At 41.6% G+C, this 16,362-nt stretch overlaps 1 protein-coding gene across 1 annotated transcript in view; it reads right to left on the bottom strand.

The window, feature by feature from the left end:
• CYTIP (cytohesin 1 interacting protein) overlaps nt 1-13,061 on the bottom strand; it is a 69,020-nt gene extending 55,959 nt beyond the window's left edge. The window contains exon 1 of the mRNA XM_023756107.1: nt 12,928-13,061. Within this exon, the coding sequence (XP_023611875.1) occupies nt 12,928-12,930 (3 nt within the window). The 5' untranslated portion in view covers nt 12,931-13,061. The remainder of the gene's footprint in view (nt 1-12,927) is intronic.
• Nucleotides 13,062-16,362: the final 3,301 nt, after the last annotated feature.

Here is a 16,362-nt window from a genome sequence, read left to right as displayed (position 1 = left end):
GCATGTTTCTCTTTTATTAGGGGGAGATGTCACCACAATAAATTCAATAAAAATTTTTCATGATGAAAAATCTTGTTGATTCCAAGATTCACTATGTAGTAAGTATGAACAAATGTGTATGTGAAGGGTAATGAATATGAAGGGCACAAACTGCATACTTGAATTTCCTACTGATACATTGGATAGAATTGGATAGGGGCGGAAAGCATGGCCTAATGAGCTGTATAGAAATGCTTATCTCTTGGAGGGGAAAAATTACCTACACAATTTTATGACAACACTCAGCTGGGACTTTTGAAACCTGGTTAAAGCCACCAGAAAAAATAATTGTACACAGAATAATATGATGCAACAGTAAGTTCCAGCCCTCTTCCAGGCCACGTTCCCTCCTTTTCATTGTCTCTGTCTAGACTAGCAACATTCTGGAAAAGAAAGTGGAAGGCCATGTTCAGAAAGACTGAGTCAATGATTCTCTTTGCTACCTTATAGTAACCTTTGATCACAAACCATTAGCAAAAGAGTTGCTTCAACAAGAAGGCTACTCAGTATAAGAAGAATAAAGTATGAGGACATAATGTATAACATGTAAGTATAGTTGATGACCCCATATTGTACAACTGAAATTTGCCAGGAAAATAAAACTTAAATGTCCTCACTGGGAAAAAAAAGTAACTATATGAGGTGATGCATGTGTTAATTAACAAAATGAGGGGAATCATTTCACAATGTCTACATTTATCAAACCATCACATTGTATACTTTAAAGATCTTACAATTTTATTTGTCAATTGTATCTCAATGAAGCTGAAGGGAAAAAGAGAAATCCACTGAGGTTGGCATTACTTTACTCCAAATCAACAAGAAACAGAGCCCTACCACCCCATGGCCTGTGGCTAAATACACCTCCCATTCCTAGTCTCTCAGGCCATAGCTCTCTCTCCACCACTCTAAGTGCCTCTTCAAAGATCTTATTAAAACTAATTCAACACCTGCTCTAACTTTATTCCCTCCAGGTAAGGCATGTCTACACTTTCTTAACTGTTGCCAAAATACATGTGTGTGTATACACACACACACACACACACACACACAGCCCCTTACGTAACAGAGAGTAAAAATTTAAATTTGTTTTTATATGTTCTTTGTTATTTTATGAATCTGATAATAAGTTTTAATAGTTTCATTAAAAGGTGAGTTTTTAAAAAAATAATAAAACTTCTGGAGCATGCCAAAGCATCAGTATATTTGCAGGGTTCCTTAGAACTGCTGATGTTAATAATGCTGATCTGATAATCCAAGCACCTTTCTCTCTGTCCCCAAGATGGGTGGTTTTAACTACAGTACTGAAGATAAATTTTTTGTGCCAAGAATTAATGGTTCTAAGCCCATAACTACCAATATCCAGCAGATAGTACAAACAAAAACAAAACAAACAGAAAATGAATGCCTAGTGACACTTGTGCCCTAGGATGGAGTACTCTGTCCTCCTCACTACTCACTGACGATGAAGTCTGACAAACTGGGTTTCTCCTACATGGGACCCACCTGCCCTCAGGAAGACCCTTCGTTTGACTGTGTCCCTCAAAAATACATGTATTGTATCTTAATACACACTGTGGAGATATTTGGATATGAGGCCTTTGAGAGGTAATCAGGTCATAAGGGGGGAGCCCTAAAGATGGCATTAGTGCCCTTATAAGAAAAGACAAGAGGGCTTGCCTCTCTCTCTGCTCTCTTTACCATGTGAGGACAAAACAAGAAGAAAGCAGAACTCAGTTTCTTAAATTCTTTGAGCCTCAGTAAACTCACCTGTGAAAAGTAGATAAAATCTCTGTGCAGGGTTGTTGTGAAGATATATGAAAAAATACCTAGGACAGTGCCTAGAATATAGTCACTAAAAAAACACCCACATTAGTAGTAGTGGTAAAAGAAGAAAAAGAAGGTAAAAGAGGAGGAAGAGAAGGAGAAGAAATGGTAGCAGTAAAAGTAGTAATAGGTGTAATAGCCATAGAAGTAGTAGTAGTAGTTACAATGGCAGTAGTAGTAGTAGAATAACAACAACAAATAGTAGTAGTAGTAAGAATAGGAGTGGTAATAGTAGTAGTACTAGTAGTAGAAGTAGTGATAGTAGTTAGTAGTGGTATTAGTAGTAATAGTACAAGTGGTAGTATAAGTGGAAGTAGGATTATAGGTAAAAATGTCATTAGTGACGCTATTTGGAATGCTATTAGAAGAATGATGAAAAGAGAGAAGCAAGTTGAGACTTGGGGTATTACATGCTGATCAAATTAAAGAGTGATTGTGGAAGGCATCCGAATTCTAAGGTTCAAGAAATCTGAGTCCGTGAAGTTTGCTTCTGAGCAGAACAAAGAAGAACCTACAGAAGGCATCCTGGAGAGATGGCATCATACTTCAGCCGTGCCCACACACATTCTCTCTAAGGAGGCTATTCACAGTGTGGATCCATTCTCAGAGGTCACTCTATGGCCTTGAGCCAACCTCCAGGAAAGTTAGATCTGCAGTAAGATACTAGAAAGAGCCCTGGACCCAGCAAAGCACATTCAGGATTTTTGTTCATAAAAAGAAATCACTATTTATATATTTTTATGTTTAACCTGTATTAAGGAACACAAAACACACCTCAAAAATTTAATGACCCAAAGCACCACCAGAAACATAAATTAGTGATTTTCATTGCTTGCCAGAGCCTGGCCAAGCTTGGTTTGGGTGATTTACTGCTGTGTTATCCTGGGGCTTCTGGAATCCCAGTGTGTGCTTGTGTTACATGCATCGTTCATGTGCTTCCCATGAGGCATCAGACCCACCCAGCCTTAGGCCTCTCTCCTTCAGGTTCTAGACAAAAATCCTGAATGTGCTTTGCTGGGTCCAGGTTCTAGACTGCTTCTTCAGGCAATTTCCCCTGACCACCCTTTTCAAAGGCCAATCTAAGTGTCCCTCTTGAGGTCTATGTCCTGCCACACCATGAGGGTTTTTTTTGTCCGGCCATATTGTAATTGGCTCTCTCTTTTCTATAGTTTCCAATAGAATGTAAGCTCCCTCAGGGCAGGCTCTCTTTCTTCGTTTTTTGCTTGTATCTCTAGCACCTAGCAGAATGCCTGGCAATGTTTGGTGTTCTCTCTCTATTTGCTAACTGAATGAGTGAATGCAGAGGTAGAAGCAATGGTGACAATGTTTACAGCAGAGGTTCTTAGCAACAGGGTTTCCAAAAGGGAAGAGAGGGGCTTATGTGATGCGGAGTAAAATCCCAGGCTGATACAGCTCCACACTACCAAGGAGACTTAGTGACCCTGGAGGCATTTGAGCCTACCAATGGGCCTTCCAATTTTACATGAGCGTTACACAATTCTAGTTGCGACGTCTATATTTACCTTACAGAGCAGTGCCAAACTCAGTGCTGTACTACCAGTAGGTATGTACCCACTGAACGATGAACTGGCCCAAGTGACAAGATGTTCCTGTAAATGGGAAAAACGCCATTTGCATTTGAAAATTTGGCTCCTGGGGTACAGTATTTGGTGGCAGCCAAAACTGCCTTCAGAGAGAAAGTGGAGATGGGAGAAGAAAGGTAAGAGTGGAGGAGTGTGAATTCATATGCATCATCTCTTGGCTCAGCAGAGCAAAGCAGCAAAACAATGCAAATGCCATGATGATTAATGCCCCGGGACTCGGTGACATCGTGCTTTGTGGAGCCAACAACCAGAATCACATCTCTTGGTTGGATGGAGAACCCCATGGAATCTTACTGAGACTGAGGGGTAAAAAAATAATGCTCCTCTCTACATAAAACAGTTAGATGATGACTCAATGGAAAATACAGCTTTAATTACACTTTGTTTCTGTTCAAGTTTATTAGACATAAAAAGTTATGTTCATGATTTAACCAAAATACATTGATATCTCCTAAAAAGGAAGGAAATAAAATAATGTTATTTTTTATCATGCTTCTCCGAGGTCACTCACTGTTGGGGTATGGGATTAGGTGGTTGTAGGCAGGCTAGTACCAGGGAGGCCAGGAAGAGAGTAGAGTAAACAGTAAGTGAAAGAAGTCCATTTTTAAAGGCTACACACTGTATGATTCCAACTTGATGGCATTCTAGAAATGTTACTCTGGCACAGCATGAAAAGATGGAAACTGAACATGTATACTTGACCATGTGGACCAGGGATCCAGTACCCTGAGAAGAAGTATGTATGGGTGTTTGTAACTAAATGTGAAAGAATAACATAATAGGCAAATGCCAGTTTTGCTGAAGTAGTTAAATTTCTCAGAACCATACCATGTCTAACTTGCCAGCTTCAATTCTGTCTTTCTCTGCTGCTTTTACCTGGTTTAAAGACAGACTAAAATTGTGAACAAAGAAAAGAGTGTTCTAAGAAGACAGAATCACAACTTTTGGGGATTCCTGTGTTTTAGGTAATAATGAGTCACCGCAGAGTTGCATCACTCACAACAGTAAATGTGATGCAGAATTCTGTGCAGCCCTGAGGGAGCTACATTACCAAGGAGAAGGCTTCCAGGAAGAAGTTTCTCTACTCACCCACCTGTGCTGCTGCCCAGTCATCTCAGGATCTGTATCTACGAGTATAAAATACAGAGAAGAGACAGAAGAACAAACCATGTCTATCATTTGACAGACATTCCCCGTCCAAGGGATGGAGTCATATAACAAGACATCACTCGGTCCCAGGCAAAAAAGTAAAGCAATCTGTTATCCATTTAGAAAATAGATTTCTCTATTTTGGCTATGTTTGACTTTTTATAATATTTTAATATAAATTAATTTCTAATGCACTTTACTTTTTAGAACAGTTTTAGGTTTACAGCAAAATGGACCATAAAGTACCAAGTTTTCATCTACCTCTTGCCCCTACACATGCAAAACCCCTCCTACTATCACCATCCCAAATCAGTCAATTCATTTTAATCAAAGAACCTACCCTGCCACATCATAATCACCCAAGTCCATAGTTCACATCAGGTGCACTTTTGGTGTTGTTCAATCCATGGGTTTTGACAAGTGTATAATGACAGTATCCACCATCGTAATATACAGATTATGTACACGGCACTAAACATCTGTTCTCCGCCTGTTCATCCCTCCCTCTCCCTAACCCCTAGCAACCTCTATTCTTTGGATTGTGTCCATAGTTTTGTCTTTTCTAGAATGCCATAAAGTTGGAATCATACAGTATGTAGCCTTTAAAAATGGACTTCTTTCACTTACTAATATGCATTTAAGGTTCTTCCATGTCTTTTCATGGCTTAACAGCTCATTTATTTTTAGTACTGACTAATATTCCATTGCTTGTAGGTACCACAGTTTATCTATGCACCTACTTCAGGACACCGTGGCTGCTTTCAAGTTTTGGCAAATATGTTTTGGATACATCTTTGATCAGATACATCGTTTTCAAGTATTTTCTCCCAGCATGTCTTCTCATTATCTTAACAGTGTCTCTCACAAATAAGTTTTAAATTTCACATCAATTAACTCTGCCTCCCAAAGTGCACAAGTGTAACAGACTATTAAGTGCAAGTTTTCCTGTAACCCCAGAATTAGGCATTAGGGCCCCATTACTGGGGTAAAGAAGCTACAGAACTAACAGCTGGACCTGTCACCTCTTTCAGACTTACTATGGGGCAGGGAGCAGGCTGTGCTGCTCTCAATGGTCACCCAGACCATGCCCTTCCCTTCCCTTCCCTGGTGGAGTCTAAAAGGAGACGGCACCGGGGAAGAGAAGTGGGAAATCGGCAACACTGTGAGGTGGCCTTGGTGAGGGTGGAAGAGGGCGATGCTGCAGGTTTTTCATCCACTCCCCCAAGGACACACCTGTCACCGCCGAGCCAGAGCAGAGCCAAGTATGGGGGCTGGGGGGCTGCCAAGAGAGCCCTTCTAAAAGCCAGGAGGGGTGCCTGTAGGAAGGGAATGCCACTATTTCTTTTCCAGCTTTGACCTCTGATATGCAGTGGCCTTACCCTGTCCCCACCTGAATTAAGGAGAAAAAGAGACATGGGAAAGAAGTCACAACCTTTGGGGCAACTCACAACCTCTGTCCGTGGGCTGAGCGAACTCAGGCACAGTGGCCAGGTTTGTGTTAACTTGCCATTTTCCATGCATGAGGGCAGGCTGCTGAATGAGCAGACCCAGGTGCAGGAGGCTGGGATGTTCACATGGATAAGATCTTTCTGGACTGGATCTCCCACTTCCATGACTGCCTTGGGGATGCCCTCAGGGTGCTGAGAACTCATGCGAATGCCAACCACCGAGGACCTCATGTGAACCAGGAAAAAGTCAAAATCTCACACAGAGGAAGGACTATTAAATGTGAGAGACTTGTCCTTTTTTCCCCTTTGTCCCTGTCCCAAATCTCCCCAAACAGTAATAGCCAAAAGAGGAACATATCACACCCCTCTCCTGCATCTAACCTATGATGTCAGGATAGTTTTAAATGGATTGAAATTGAGTTTTTATAACACAGAATTAGTTTTTTTTGTAAAAAAGAAGAACCAAAAGATTATTGTATCTGCCTAAGGATAGGGAAATTTGACAAAGCTTAAGTAATTGAAGGAGAAAAAATAATTGTTACTCTCAAGTATAAGCCCCAGGCAAGTTCAGACTAGTCAGCAAACTCATTACTCAAAGCAAACAAAATAATATGATATTTCCATTAGGAAAAAGTGTTCCACTAAAGTGGTCACAAGTGAAAAGTTAAGGAGGAGGACACATTACATTGTAATTTGGATTAATTCTTAGGAGACCCTGAACTAAAGAGCAAACTATACAGGATTATTCCTATGAATGCACTCAGCACAGCAGACTGATGTCTTATTAGAGGTGGAGAAACGTGGGTGTTGGATTTAGAAAGAGCTGGATTCAAATCCTGACTGCTATTTGCTACCTCTGTGACCTCTCAAAATCCTCATGGAAAAGGGCCATAAGAGTGCCTCCTAACAAGGTTAGTGTGAGGATTGCCGATGAAAAGTGGCAAGCCTACTACTGAGAGGAAACAGGATTTTGCCACCTTGAGTTTGCCATTTTGGGATGTTGATTTTTAAGTTGTTTGTTGGGAAGCGGAACTCAAAGGGAAACTTTGATCCTCCCCACTTTCCTGCCCAAGAGATTCAGATAGAAAAAAATTGCTCCAGAAAAGGGATCTTAGGATGTTCAACTCAGACTAATTTGAATTAAGTATGTTAAACAGGAAGGCTTCAGGCAGGTGCCTATGAGCTAGATGCCCCCTGTATCCCATTATTTCTGAGTTGCCTTGTAAGAAATTTCTTGCATGTATGTCCCCCAATTCCTCAACTGCCTGTAAATTGCCCATTCTCACTTCTGAAATAAGACCCTATTCCCCTCCTTTTCTCCTTTGTCCAAAATGTCTTATATACCCAATGTGGCCTCACTGTCTTTGGAATTTTCATGCCTATGTGAATTCCCCATGTATATGTGTTATTGTCATAGTTAGCTAGTTTATTAATATTAATAATAGGAAGAGGGCAAAGGGAAGGCCAGACATTATAAGCATGGTCATCGGGGCAGTTTCATCACGAAGCTATAGCTTCATGCTCCCCAGGGAACCTCCAGTCTATTCCCTGCAGATCACTGGGGGTAGGGATTGAACAAAGGGGGATATGGGTGCATGTGCAGTGAAGTCAGGGTGATATAGAGAAAGTGCTTGCCTGTCAATCTAGCCTGGGGAACAATGGATTGGCTAGGAGTGGAGCCCATCAAAAATGTGCAAAATCTTGGAAGGTTAAAATCCTGAGACAAAGAGTTCCCTCTCTCTTGCTCACTCCTGCTCCTGTGTGCTTTTTTCCTCTGGCTCTGTGACCTGCACTTGCCCATGTGTTCATATATTCTCTCTCCATAGTCATGTGGCCTTAAGCAGCTACATGGCCTAAAGCTGTGTTGACCCCTCACACAAATGACTGCAGCTGGGAACACAAGCTAAGCTAGCCAGATGCTGGACTGGGCGTGACTTTACTATGGAACAGTAACTCTGGATACTGGTTTTTATTCTGGCCCTGCTGAAGACAAAATCAGACTTTTTCCATGGTGGAACAGACAGAGAAAGGAACTTGCAGGAAAACCCCCTTAATTTAACAGCATCAATAAAGCTTTCCACCATACCCCATTCTCCCAAGAACTCCATTTCCACCAATATCACATATATTAAAACTGATTTTCTCCTGTTAATCTGCCTCTGTTAATTTGATGATTAGCCCTGCCAGAAAAATGTAGAAGGTGGGAGAAAAAGCATTAATATTTTTTAACCCCCACAATACCTAGCAAATGATAGGTGCTCAGAAAATGGTGGCTACTATTATCAGCATTGTTTCTTTACCATTTATTTATTATTGGAGGCCTGGTGCACAAATTCGTGCATGGGTGTGATTCCTCAGCCTGGCTGGTGATCAGGGCTGATCAGGTCTGTCTCACCCAGTCCCAATAGGGGCCGATTGAGGCTGGCCAGACCAGGGGGATGGACTGCAGGAGGTTGGCTGTGGGAGCACACTTATCACCTGGGCAGCTCCTGCTTTGAGTGTCTGCCCCCTGGTGGTCAGTGCACATCATAGCAACAGGTTGACCGGTCGTTTGGTCAACTGGTCGTAACAGTCACTTAGGCTTTTATATATATAAATTGCCATCTATTATCATGGTTATTTATCCAGAGAATTAACAACTCTGGTAAAAATCTATTAAAGTTAAAATCAGGGTTTATGCAAAAAAACAAACAAACATATAAACCCATAGCACTAAAACATTCATAGTTTGGGTAAATAAAACTCCTCAAAATAGTTAGCATTTGGCAATAACTTAGATACCCTAATGTAGGGAGAAAAATATAAAAGGGTTGGGATTCAGCCCACTTTCTGTACCTTACCACAATGTCTCAGGACTAGAAGGTGACTTAGGAAAGGAAAGCCCAAAGAAGCTACATGGTTTGCCTAAGACAGTCTGATCCTACTACATCCCCACTCATCCTTCATACCCTTCCCCTTCTCCCTCCCGCCCCCGCTCCCCCTGCTACACACACATCTATACACTTGTTGGCTGTTTCAGTTGCAGCATTCAAGTGCTGCTCAATTTCATCTAATTTCATCTTTGTCTTTTAAGAAAGGCAGATAACTAAGGTGTCAGCCCCCTTTCCTCTGCTCTTCAGGCTTCATCTTGGGAGAGCACTTGGCAATAGCCACATGCAAGCTAGCCAGCAGATTCAGTACAACCTGACATTTACCAGACAAGGATTTCATTTAATTGCAGTCTATTTGATTCGTGGTCCCTGTTCCCTTCCTCCTTTGATCGTTTTTCTCTTCGTTCGTCACTCCACGTAGTGTGGGTGGCAGATATGAACAAATCACCAAATTTGATATATTCCACTTTGTTCCCTTTCAGAAGTTCTTATAGTTTTCCTGAGGAAAGGCAATTAAACTGTTGACTTAAATACTATTTGGGAATCAATTATAATTCCAATTAACTGTGCCATCTGGGTTGTTCATTACCACTCTTGGGGAAAATTTGTAATGGTGAGAAAGTATGTCTCCCATCCTCATGTATATTCATCTTCTGTTCTAGGACCTATGTTCAGACACTGGCCTTGGACCCCCACATCCAAGAACTAACCTCCTGGTTAGCCACACCTTGGCTCTGTCTGCAACCATTTTCCGAGCTACAGAGGGCTTGTCACTGACATTTCCCTTCTCTTCCCACCTTGAGCTAACATTTACTAAGTGCTTTATTATATGCCAATCACTCCGCTAAGTGCTTTGTATGCATTATTTCTTTCAATCCCATTGTTAGCATAGGTAGCTAGTTATTAATAAAGTAAGGGAGCAAAGGGAATTAGACATTAAGTATAATAAACTAGGGAGCTGAGTAGGACATCAAGCCTGACTTACGAGGGAGCTATAACATTCACAAGCTTCCCAGGGTCCACTGCATCCTGCCACAAGGGGACTTAATCCCCACAGCAGGCTGTGGGGGCAGGACCAGCCATTATCCAGGATTACCCAGGGAGAGAAAATAATAAAGAGGAAATTCCTCTGCTGGGTGCATGTACAGTAGGAGCCAAGATGGCAACCAAAAAGGGGAGGAATCTAACCTGGGAAAAAGACTGGATTGGATAGGGGGAGGACCTAATACAAGCCCGCAAAGAGGCAGGAAAGAGATTGGTTAGTTTGAAAGAAAGCTTACTCCTTCCTAAGCCTAAGGTAATAAAATCAAAGCTTAACAAAGGCCCCTCAGTAGCACCTCTTTGTTGGCCTGTTTGTGTGTTTTTTGTTCTCTCTCCATAGTAGCTGTGCAGTTCCAAATGCAGGTCCGTTGCAGCTATGAAGGCCTGGCAGCTGCACACACCCAAGCATGGGCTCCAAGCAGGGCTCCAAGCATAGGCTTCCATGCAACAGCTCAGCACCAGCCAAGCACAGCCTGGAACAGAGACTAAGCTAGCCAGAAAGGGGTGGGGACAGAGACTGGGCTGAATTAAGCTTTGGCATGGACTAAACTGAACTACAACAGCTTCATATGCCCTGCTGATGCCAGGTAGTGGGACAACATCTCTGGACTCTGGTCCTTTTTCTGGGCTTGATGAAGACAAAGCTGGACTTCTTCCACAGCGGGATGGAGCAAAGCCACCTAGTGGTGGATGAAACCCCCAGCATCAGGGATGGTCCTTTGTGTTTGCTACAGCTTCAATAAATATTACCGCTACACCCCATCCTCCCATGCATGGGTCCCTAAAATGCTTTTCTTGTGACTCCATGGAAGAACCCCATTTTCACTGGCAAAACACCATGAGGTAGGCAGTATGGTTCTCCTCTCAGCATGGATGGACATGGAGAGTATTATGCTAAGCAAAATAAGCCAGTCAGAGAAAGATTAGTATCACATGATCTCACTCATATGTGGAATCTAAGGAAGAAAATAAACTGATGAACAAAATAGATCCAGAGACATAGAAGCATGGAACAGATTGATGAATCTCAGAGTGAAGGCGTGGGTGGTGGTGGATGGGAGTGATTAACCTGGGAACTTATATGCATACTAGAGGCCCAGTGCATGACATTCGTGCACTCAGGGGCGTGGAGGTCCCTCAGCCCAGCCTGCACCCTTTTGCAGTCTGGGAGCCCTCAGGGATGTCTGACTGATGGCTTAGGTCCGCTCCCCATGGACAGCAGGCCTAAGCTGGCAGTAGGACATCCTTAGCATTGCCATGGAGGCAGGAGAGGCTCCCACCACCACCACTGCGCTCACTAGCTGTCAGCCCTGCTTCTGGCTGAGCAGTACTCCCCCTGTAGGAGCACATTGACCACCAGGGGGCAGCTCCTGCATTGAGCGCCTGCCCCCTGGTGGTCAATGCACATCATAGCGACCAGTTGTTCCCCCATTCAGTTGATTTGCATATTACCCTTTTATTATATCGGACATGGACACAGACAATAGGGTTGTGAAAGTCTGTGAGGGGTGGTTGCGGAATGGAGGGCGTCAATGGGAAAAACAAATCAACAAAGGGGACACCTTTAATACTTTCAACAATAAAGAAAAATAAATAAATAAAAATAAAACGGAGAAACCTGTCTCTTAGAAAAGAAAAGTACTTTGTGCAAAGCCACAGGGAATCCAAACCCAGGTCTCTGTGACAGACCCTGCCTCTTCATCTAAGCTTATCTGAGTCTGAGAGCTGGGCTCCTGGTGGGCTCCAAGCCTACAGTCCTCTCATGAGATAAACAAGCTAGAGAAAACCCACACATTTTCCTCAAAAGTGAGGTCCTCCAACACCTGCAGCTTTGACAAAATAAAGATTCCCAGGGACACTCCTCCCCCAACTTCTTGAATCAGAATCCCTAGCAATAAGTCTCAGGAACCAGTCCTGAGAACTTTTCATGCTTAAAAGTTTGAGATCCACGGTCCTAGGTTTTTTGTTTATTTTTGTTTTGTTTTGTTTTTTCTTCTTTGACAAAAGTGTCCTTTAATAAAACTTTCCTGGAAATAATGCGCTGACCCCTGGTGGTCTAACCCAAAAGTGTGACTCTACCAAGATAGGGCTTTGAGAAAATACTCCGTGATAAGCTCACAGCTCACCTTTGGCTGCAATTTATTTGATTAAGTATCAGCTGCCTCTGGCTGAATTCTGGCCTATCTCATAGAAAGCACATCAAAGCAATTAGTTTGATGACTTTTTTGGTAGCAGCTACAAAAAGAGATAGCTTTTCGATCAATAAATATTTATCAATTGTCTATTAGCAGGTAATGCAGAACTGAAAGGACAGGATTCCTAGTCTTAGAAATGTTAGTGTAGCTGTAGATAAGGAAAAAAACCGAGCGAGAGCGAGAGAGAGAGAGAGAGAGAGAGAGAGAGAGAGTAAATTTCCATGAGCTGCTTTACCCTGTCTTCATTAGAATATCATGTTTGAGCTCTAGTGCTTAGCCAGTTTAAACTTGGCTTCTCACCAACTCCTTTTTTCTTGTACTAAGAAACTTTTACTTTCTTGACCAGTCTTTTTCCCCTTCTCCTTTCAATGATGCCTGTATTTATTGCACCTTTCTGGTTATTACCAAAAATTGTCTGGCTGTCACAAACCCAATATTCGACCTGATAGAAGAAATACCCATTATTAAATTCACTGACGCTATGATGTAAGAAGAGACCTAGTAACAAGAATAACTACAATAAAAACACAAGTGGAAGTCCAGAACATTTGGGAGGGGGACCCTAAAAGCTAAACCAGCTTATTCAAGAAACATTTGAATAATGAATTTCCAGCAATAATTCCATTAATATTTTATTCTTCTTAATATGCAATACTACACTAGAACGTGTTTATGTCCTCCACACCCCCACATCAAAGAAAATAACAATAATGCATAATGAGAATCAACCCATACGTTTCAAACCCACACTTACCATAGAACTTTAGTTGGCAAATGGAATTGAGTGGGCAAATCACCGACAGTGATTCCTAGTCACCCAGCCGGAAGGTATGAGGTTGTGCCTCTTCTGTGCTAAATGAATGTGCAGCGCCCTGCAATGCAACAGGACGCTGACCTTCTGGAAAGGAAATTCGATCTCACCCCAACTCATGCTGCCCTCCTCCCCTTTCCACGGGCGTTCCCATGTGTTTATTGCAGGACTTGGACAAACTGTCTAGTATCAAATACCTTAAAATAAAAGAGGAAAAAAAAGCAACAACAATTCAATAATGCCTATGTGATTCACAAGCCCTATACAGAGGTAAAATCAGGATTCCTCGTTCTATAATGAATCAAGTGGAAAAATAAACCATTTCTTACCTGGAGTCACTCCCAAATCAATGTTTCACCTGTGGTTTTTATGGGAGTGCTAATCTTTCAGAGTTTCAATGTTGCTTACTATGATCTAACTACGAATTTCACTGTGCTTGATCTTGGTTTCAGATTAATAGCAAGTACAAAACAGACACCAGTTACATGGTCTATCTTTTTAACAGAAAACCATGTTAGCTTTTGTCCACAAAACATTCATTGCCAGTCTAGAAACAATTTATAGAAACAGCAAATTTGCCACATGTATAGCAACCAGCATATAAATATGTATCATGAAAAAGTCCACACACAGAAAGCCTCATGATTTGGTTTAGAAAACAAGTCACTTCAAAGTTGTGGAAAATAGGACCTGTTCCTGCCTTAAAGGCAAGATCTGCCACCGATAGTCATTTGCATGATTCCGCACCTGTAACCAGCTCTCTGCACATTCCTTTGAGATAATTCTTAGGCATGATCCGTTGAAAGCTAATAGAACCTCAAAAGGAAAACTTTTTTCTTGAATTTGTTCATAAAGAACAGCCATTTTAAATAGAAAAACAGCTTTTATTTTTCTAAATCATATTTAAACTATTTAACTATTAAGTTCCTAAAAATGAAAGCAATTTTTATAGTAATAAATACATTGGAAAATTTGCAGCCTATGATTATTGCGAGACAGAACCCCTTTATGTGCCATCATTAAATATTTTTTAAAAACTGTGGGGAATGTAATCACAGTAGTTAAAATGTTTGCCCATCTGAAAGAAATCTGGCTTTTCTTAGGAGTTTCTTCTAACAAAACTACAGTAGTTTCTGCCAGTTAGAGTCGAGGTTTTGTATTAGGGGTATATAACCATATGCACTTTAGAGACCAGCTGTTTAGGCACATCCTCACAATCACCCATATAACACCCACTACCTCTCCTCCAGGATTTAGTTTGATGTGTCCTCACAGATCAGCCTGTCTGTCCCAATAGCTTCTTCTAGGCCTGGCCAAGAACCTGCCTTCCTCTCTACAGCAGTCACTCTAAGCATCAGTAAGCTCTTCCTAAATTCCATTTCCCCAGCGTCTCTTGAGAAAGAAATCTGTCTGGCGTGTACTTTGTCCTTACCTGTCCTGCAGGGCTGGAGAAGGCAGTGCGAGCGATGTGGCTGCCCTTTGGAAGATCCTGGCCCAGCATGGAGCTGGGGGAGGGCACAGTATGGGCAGCTGGAGGAAGAGAAGGAGGAGTAATGTCTGTGCCACTGCAAACATGAGAGGGTGCCAACAAAAACACCATTCTTTTTCCCAAGGAGTTCAAAGCACTTTGCAAACATTAACTCATGAGGCCAAGTAGTCATAGAGCAATTATTACTTTATGACGCCCTTCAGATAACCATTGCAAGCAAAGTCACTAGGAAAGCAAGTCTATTCATTGTTTGGTAATTCCTCAGATATTTATTGAGCACCTACTATGTGCTGGATACTGCAGTTAAAAGAGCAAGTATGACAGACAAGGTCGGTGCTCCTACAGGCTCTCACACTAGGCCATGCCCACTTGCTCACCCCTTAGACAGGGTACTAAGCACTTGGCTACACTGCTTACTACACTCATTTACACTTTATTTTGGTCCAAATTGTTTACTGGATTGTGCCCTATTCTTTAGAATGTCTATAATGTGCTAAGTGCTGAGCAAACACACTGAAGAAAAAAATATTTTGAAAGTGCTTTCTTTTAAGATGCTACAAACAAAGCTTGATTGTGAGCAATCCTGTCCCTCTGAAATGTTTGTGGAATTACTAGGCTGGACAAGGAGAGTTAAGATCAGAAATAACATGCCAAACAGTTTACGTAAATAACCTGGCTTTAAAAAATGATTAATCAGACATGCTTATGTCTGGTGAAGTGGAGAGCCTTTATCCAGGGGTCTTTTTCCTGGCCTCTTTTTTATTTTCTGTGACAAAATGACAGGTCAGGTGCAGGAAGTGACTTATGCCATTTCTACATCTTTCTCCTTAGGCAACAGACTCCAGACATTTTATTTACGATTAACTGGACCAGGCTGGTGACTGCTTTTTAAAAATGCAGGACTTTCTGATGGATCAAGAGGGATTTAAGCTGTTATGTTTTAAAGATGTTAATAAGGATTCTAGTATGTTCTGGGAGTCACTAACCCAACCCAGGCTTCTGCAGTTTCACTCAGAAATTTGCACATATTTTAAAAGTCCTAGGAAATTACACCATCATCTAAAGTTCAACTTCCCTCTTTAATAAACACATCCCTGACTAAATTAAATGGAAGTATTATATTGATTCACTACTCAAGTGTATTGGTTAACATACATACCCAGTGAAATTCAAGCTCCATATCTTATCAGTTAAACAGCATCTTCATTTGGCCCCAAACTACATTGCTAGCCTCAGCCTCATCTCCCCAGTACTCTAGCCACTACAGATTTTATAATTTTTACTATATCAGGCTTATTTGATACCCTCTGCCTTGAAGGCTGCTCCCTTGCTCACACACAAAGACACACACACACACACACACACACACAGGTACACGCAATCACACACACACACAGTTTGTCCACCTGGAAAAGTATTCATTCTTCAAGATCAGATGACATCTTCCCATTTCCCACACCACTAGCTTATCACATTTATTTATATAGGTATCTAACGAAAGCCTGAATATTTCATGTAGAGCAATCACATTTTATTCCTTTGTATCTTCAGTGTCTAGTTTCAAATCTTCGTTGAAGTTGACTTTTCTACAGAGCATCCATAAAGCACTTACTGAGGCTGGCCAGGGGATGGGTTGCACCTGGGTTGACTCTGCAGATGGAGGCACAAATGGGATGCTTAAAACCTCTTTATGAAGCAGAGATGCTAAGAAAGGGAATAAAGGCAATTCAATAAATTATTGAGTTAAAACATCTATTTTTAAATTAAAGAGCTATTACATTAATATCAACACCATTGTCATTCAGCTCTTCACCTTTAGAATGGCCAATAGCTCAAGAGCTGGGACCATATTCTACTCCAATTGTAATAACAGCATTGAAAACAGTAGA

This window comes from Myotis lucifugus, unplaced genomic scaffold, assembly GCF_000147115.1.
Source record: "Myotis lucifugus unplaced genomic scaffold, Myoluc2.0 scaffold_89, whole genome shotgun sequence".
Lineage (NCBI taxonomy): Eukaryota > Metazoa > Chordata > Mammalia > Chiroptera > Vespertilionidae > Myotis > Myotis lucifugus.
This window is presented reverse-complemented; position numbering and strand designations above follow the sequence as displayed.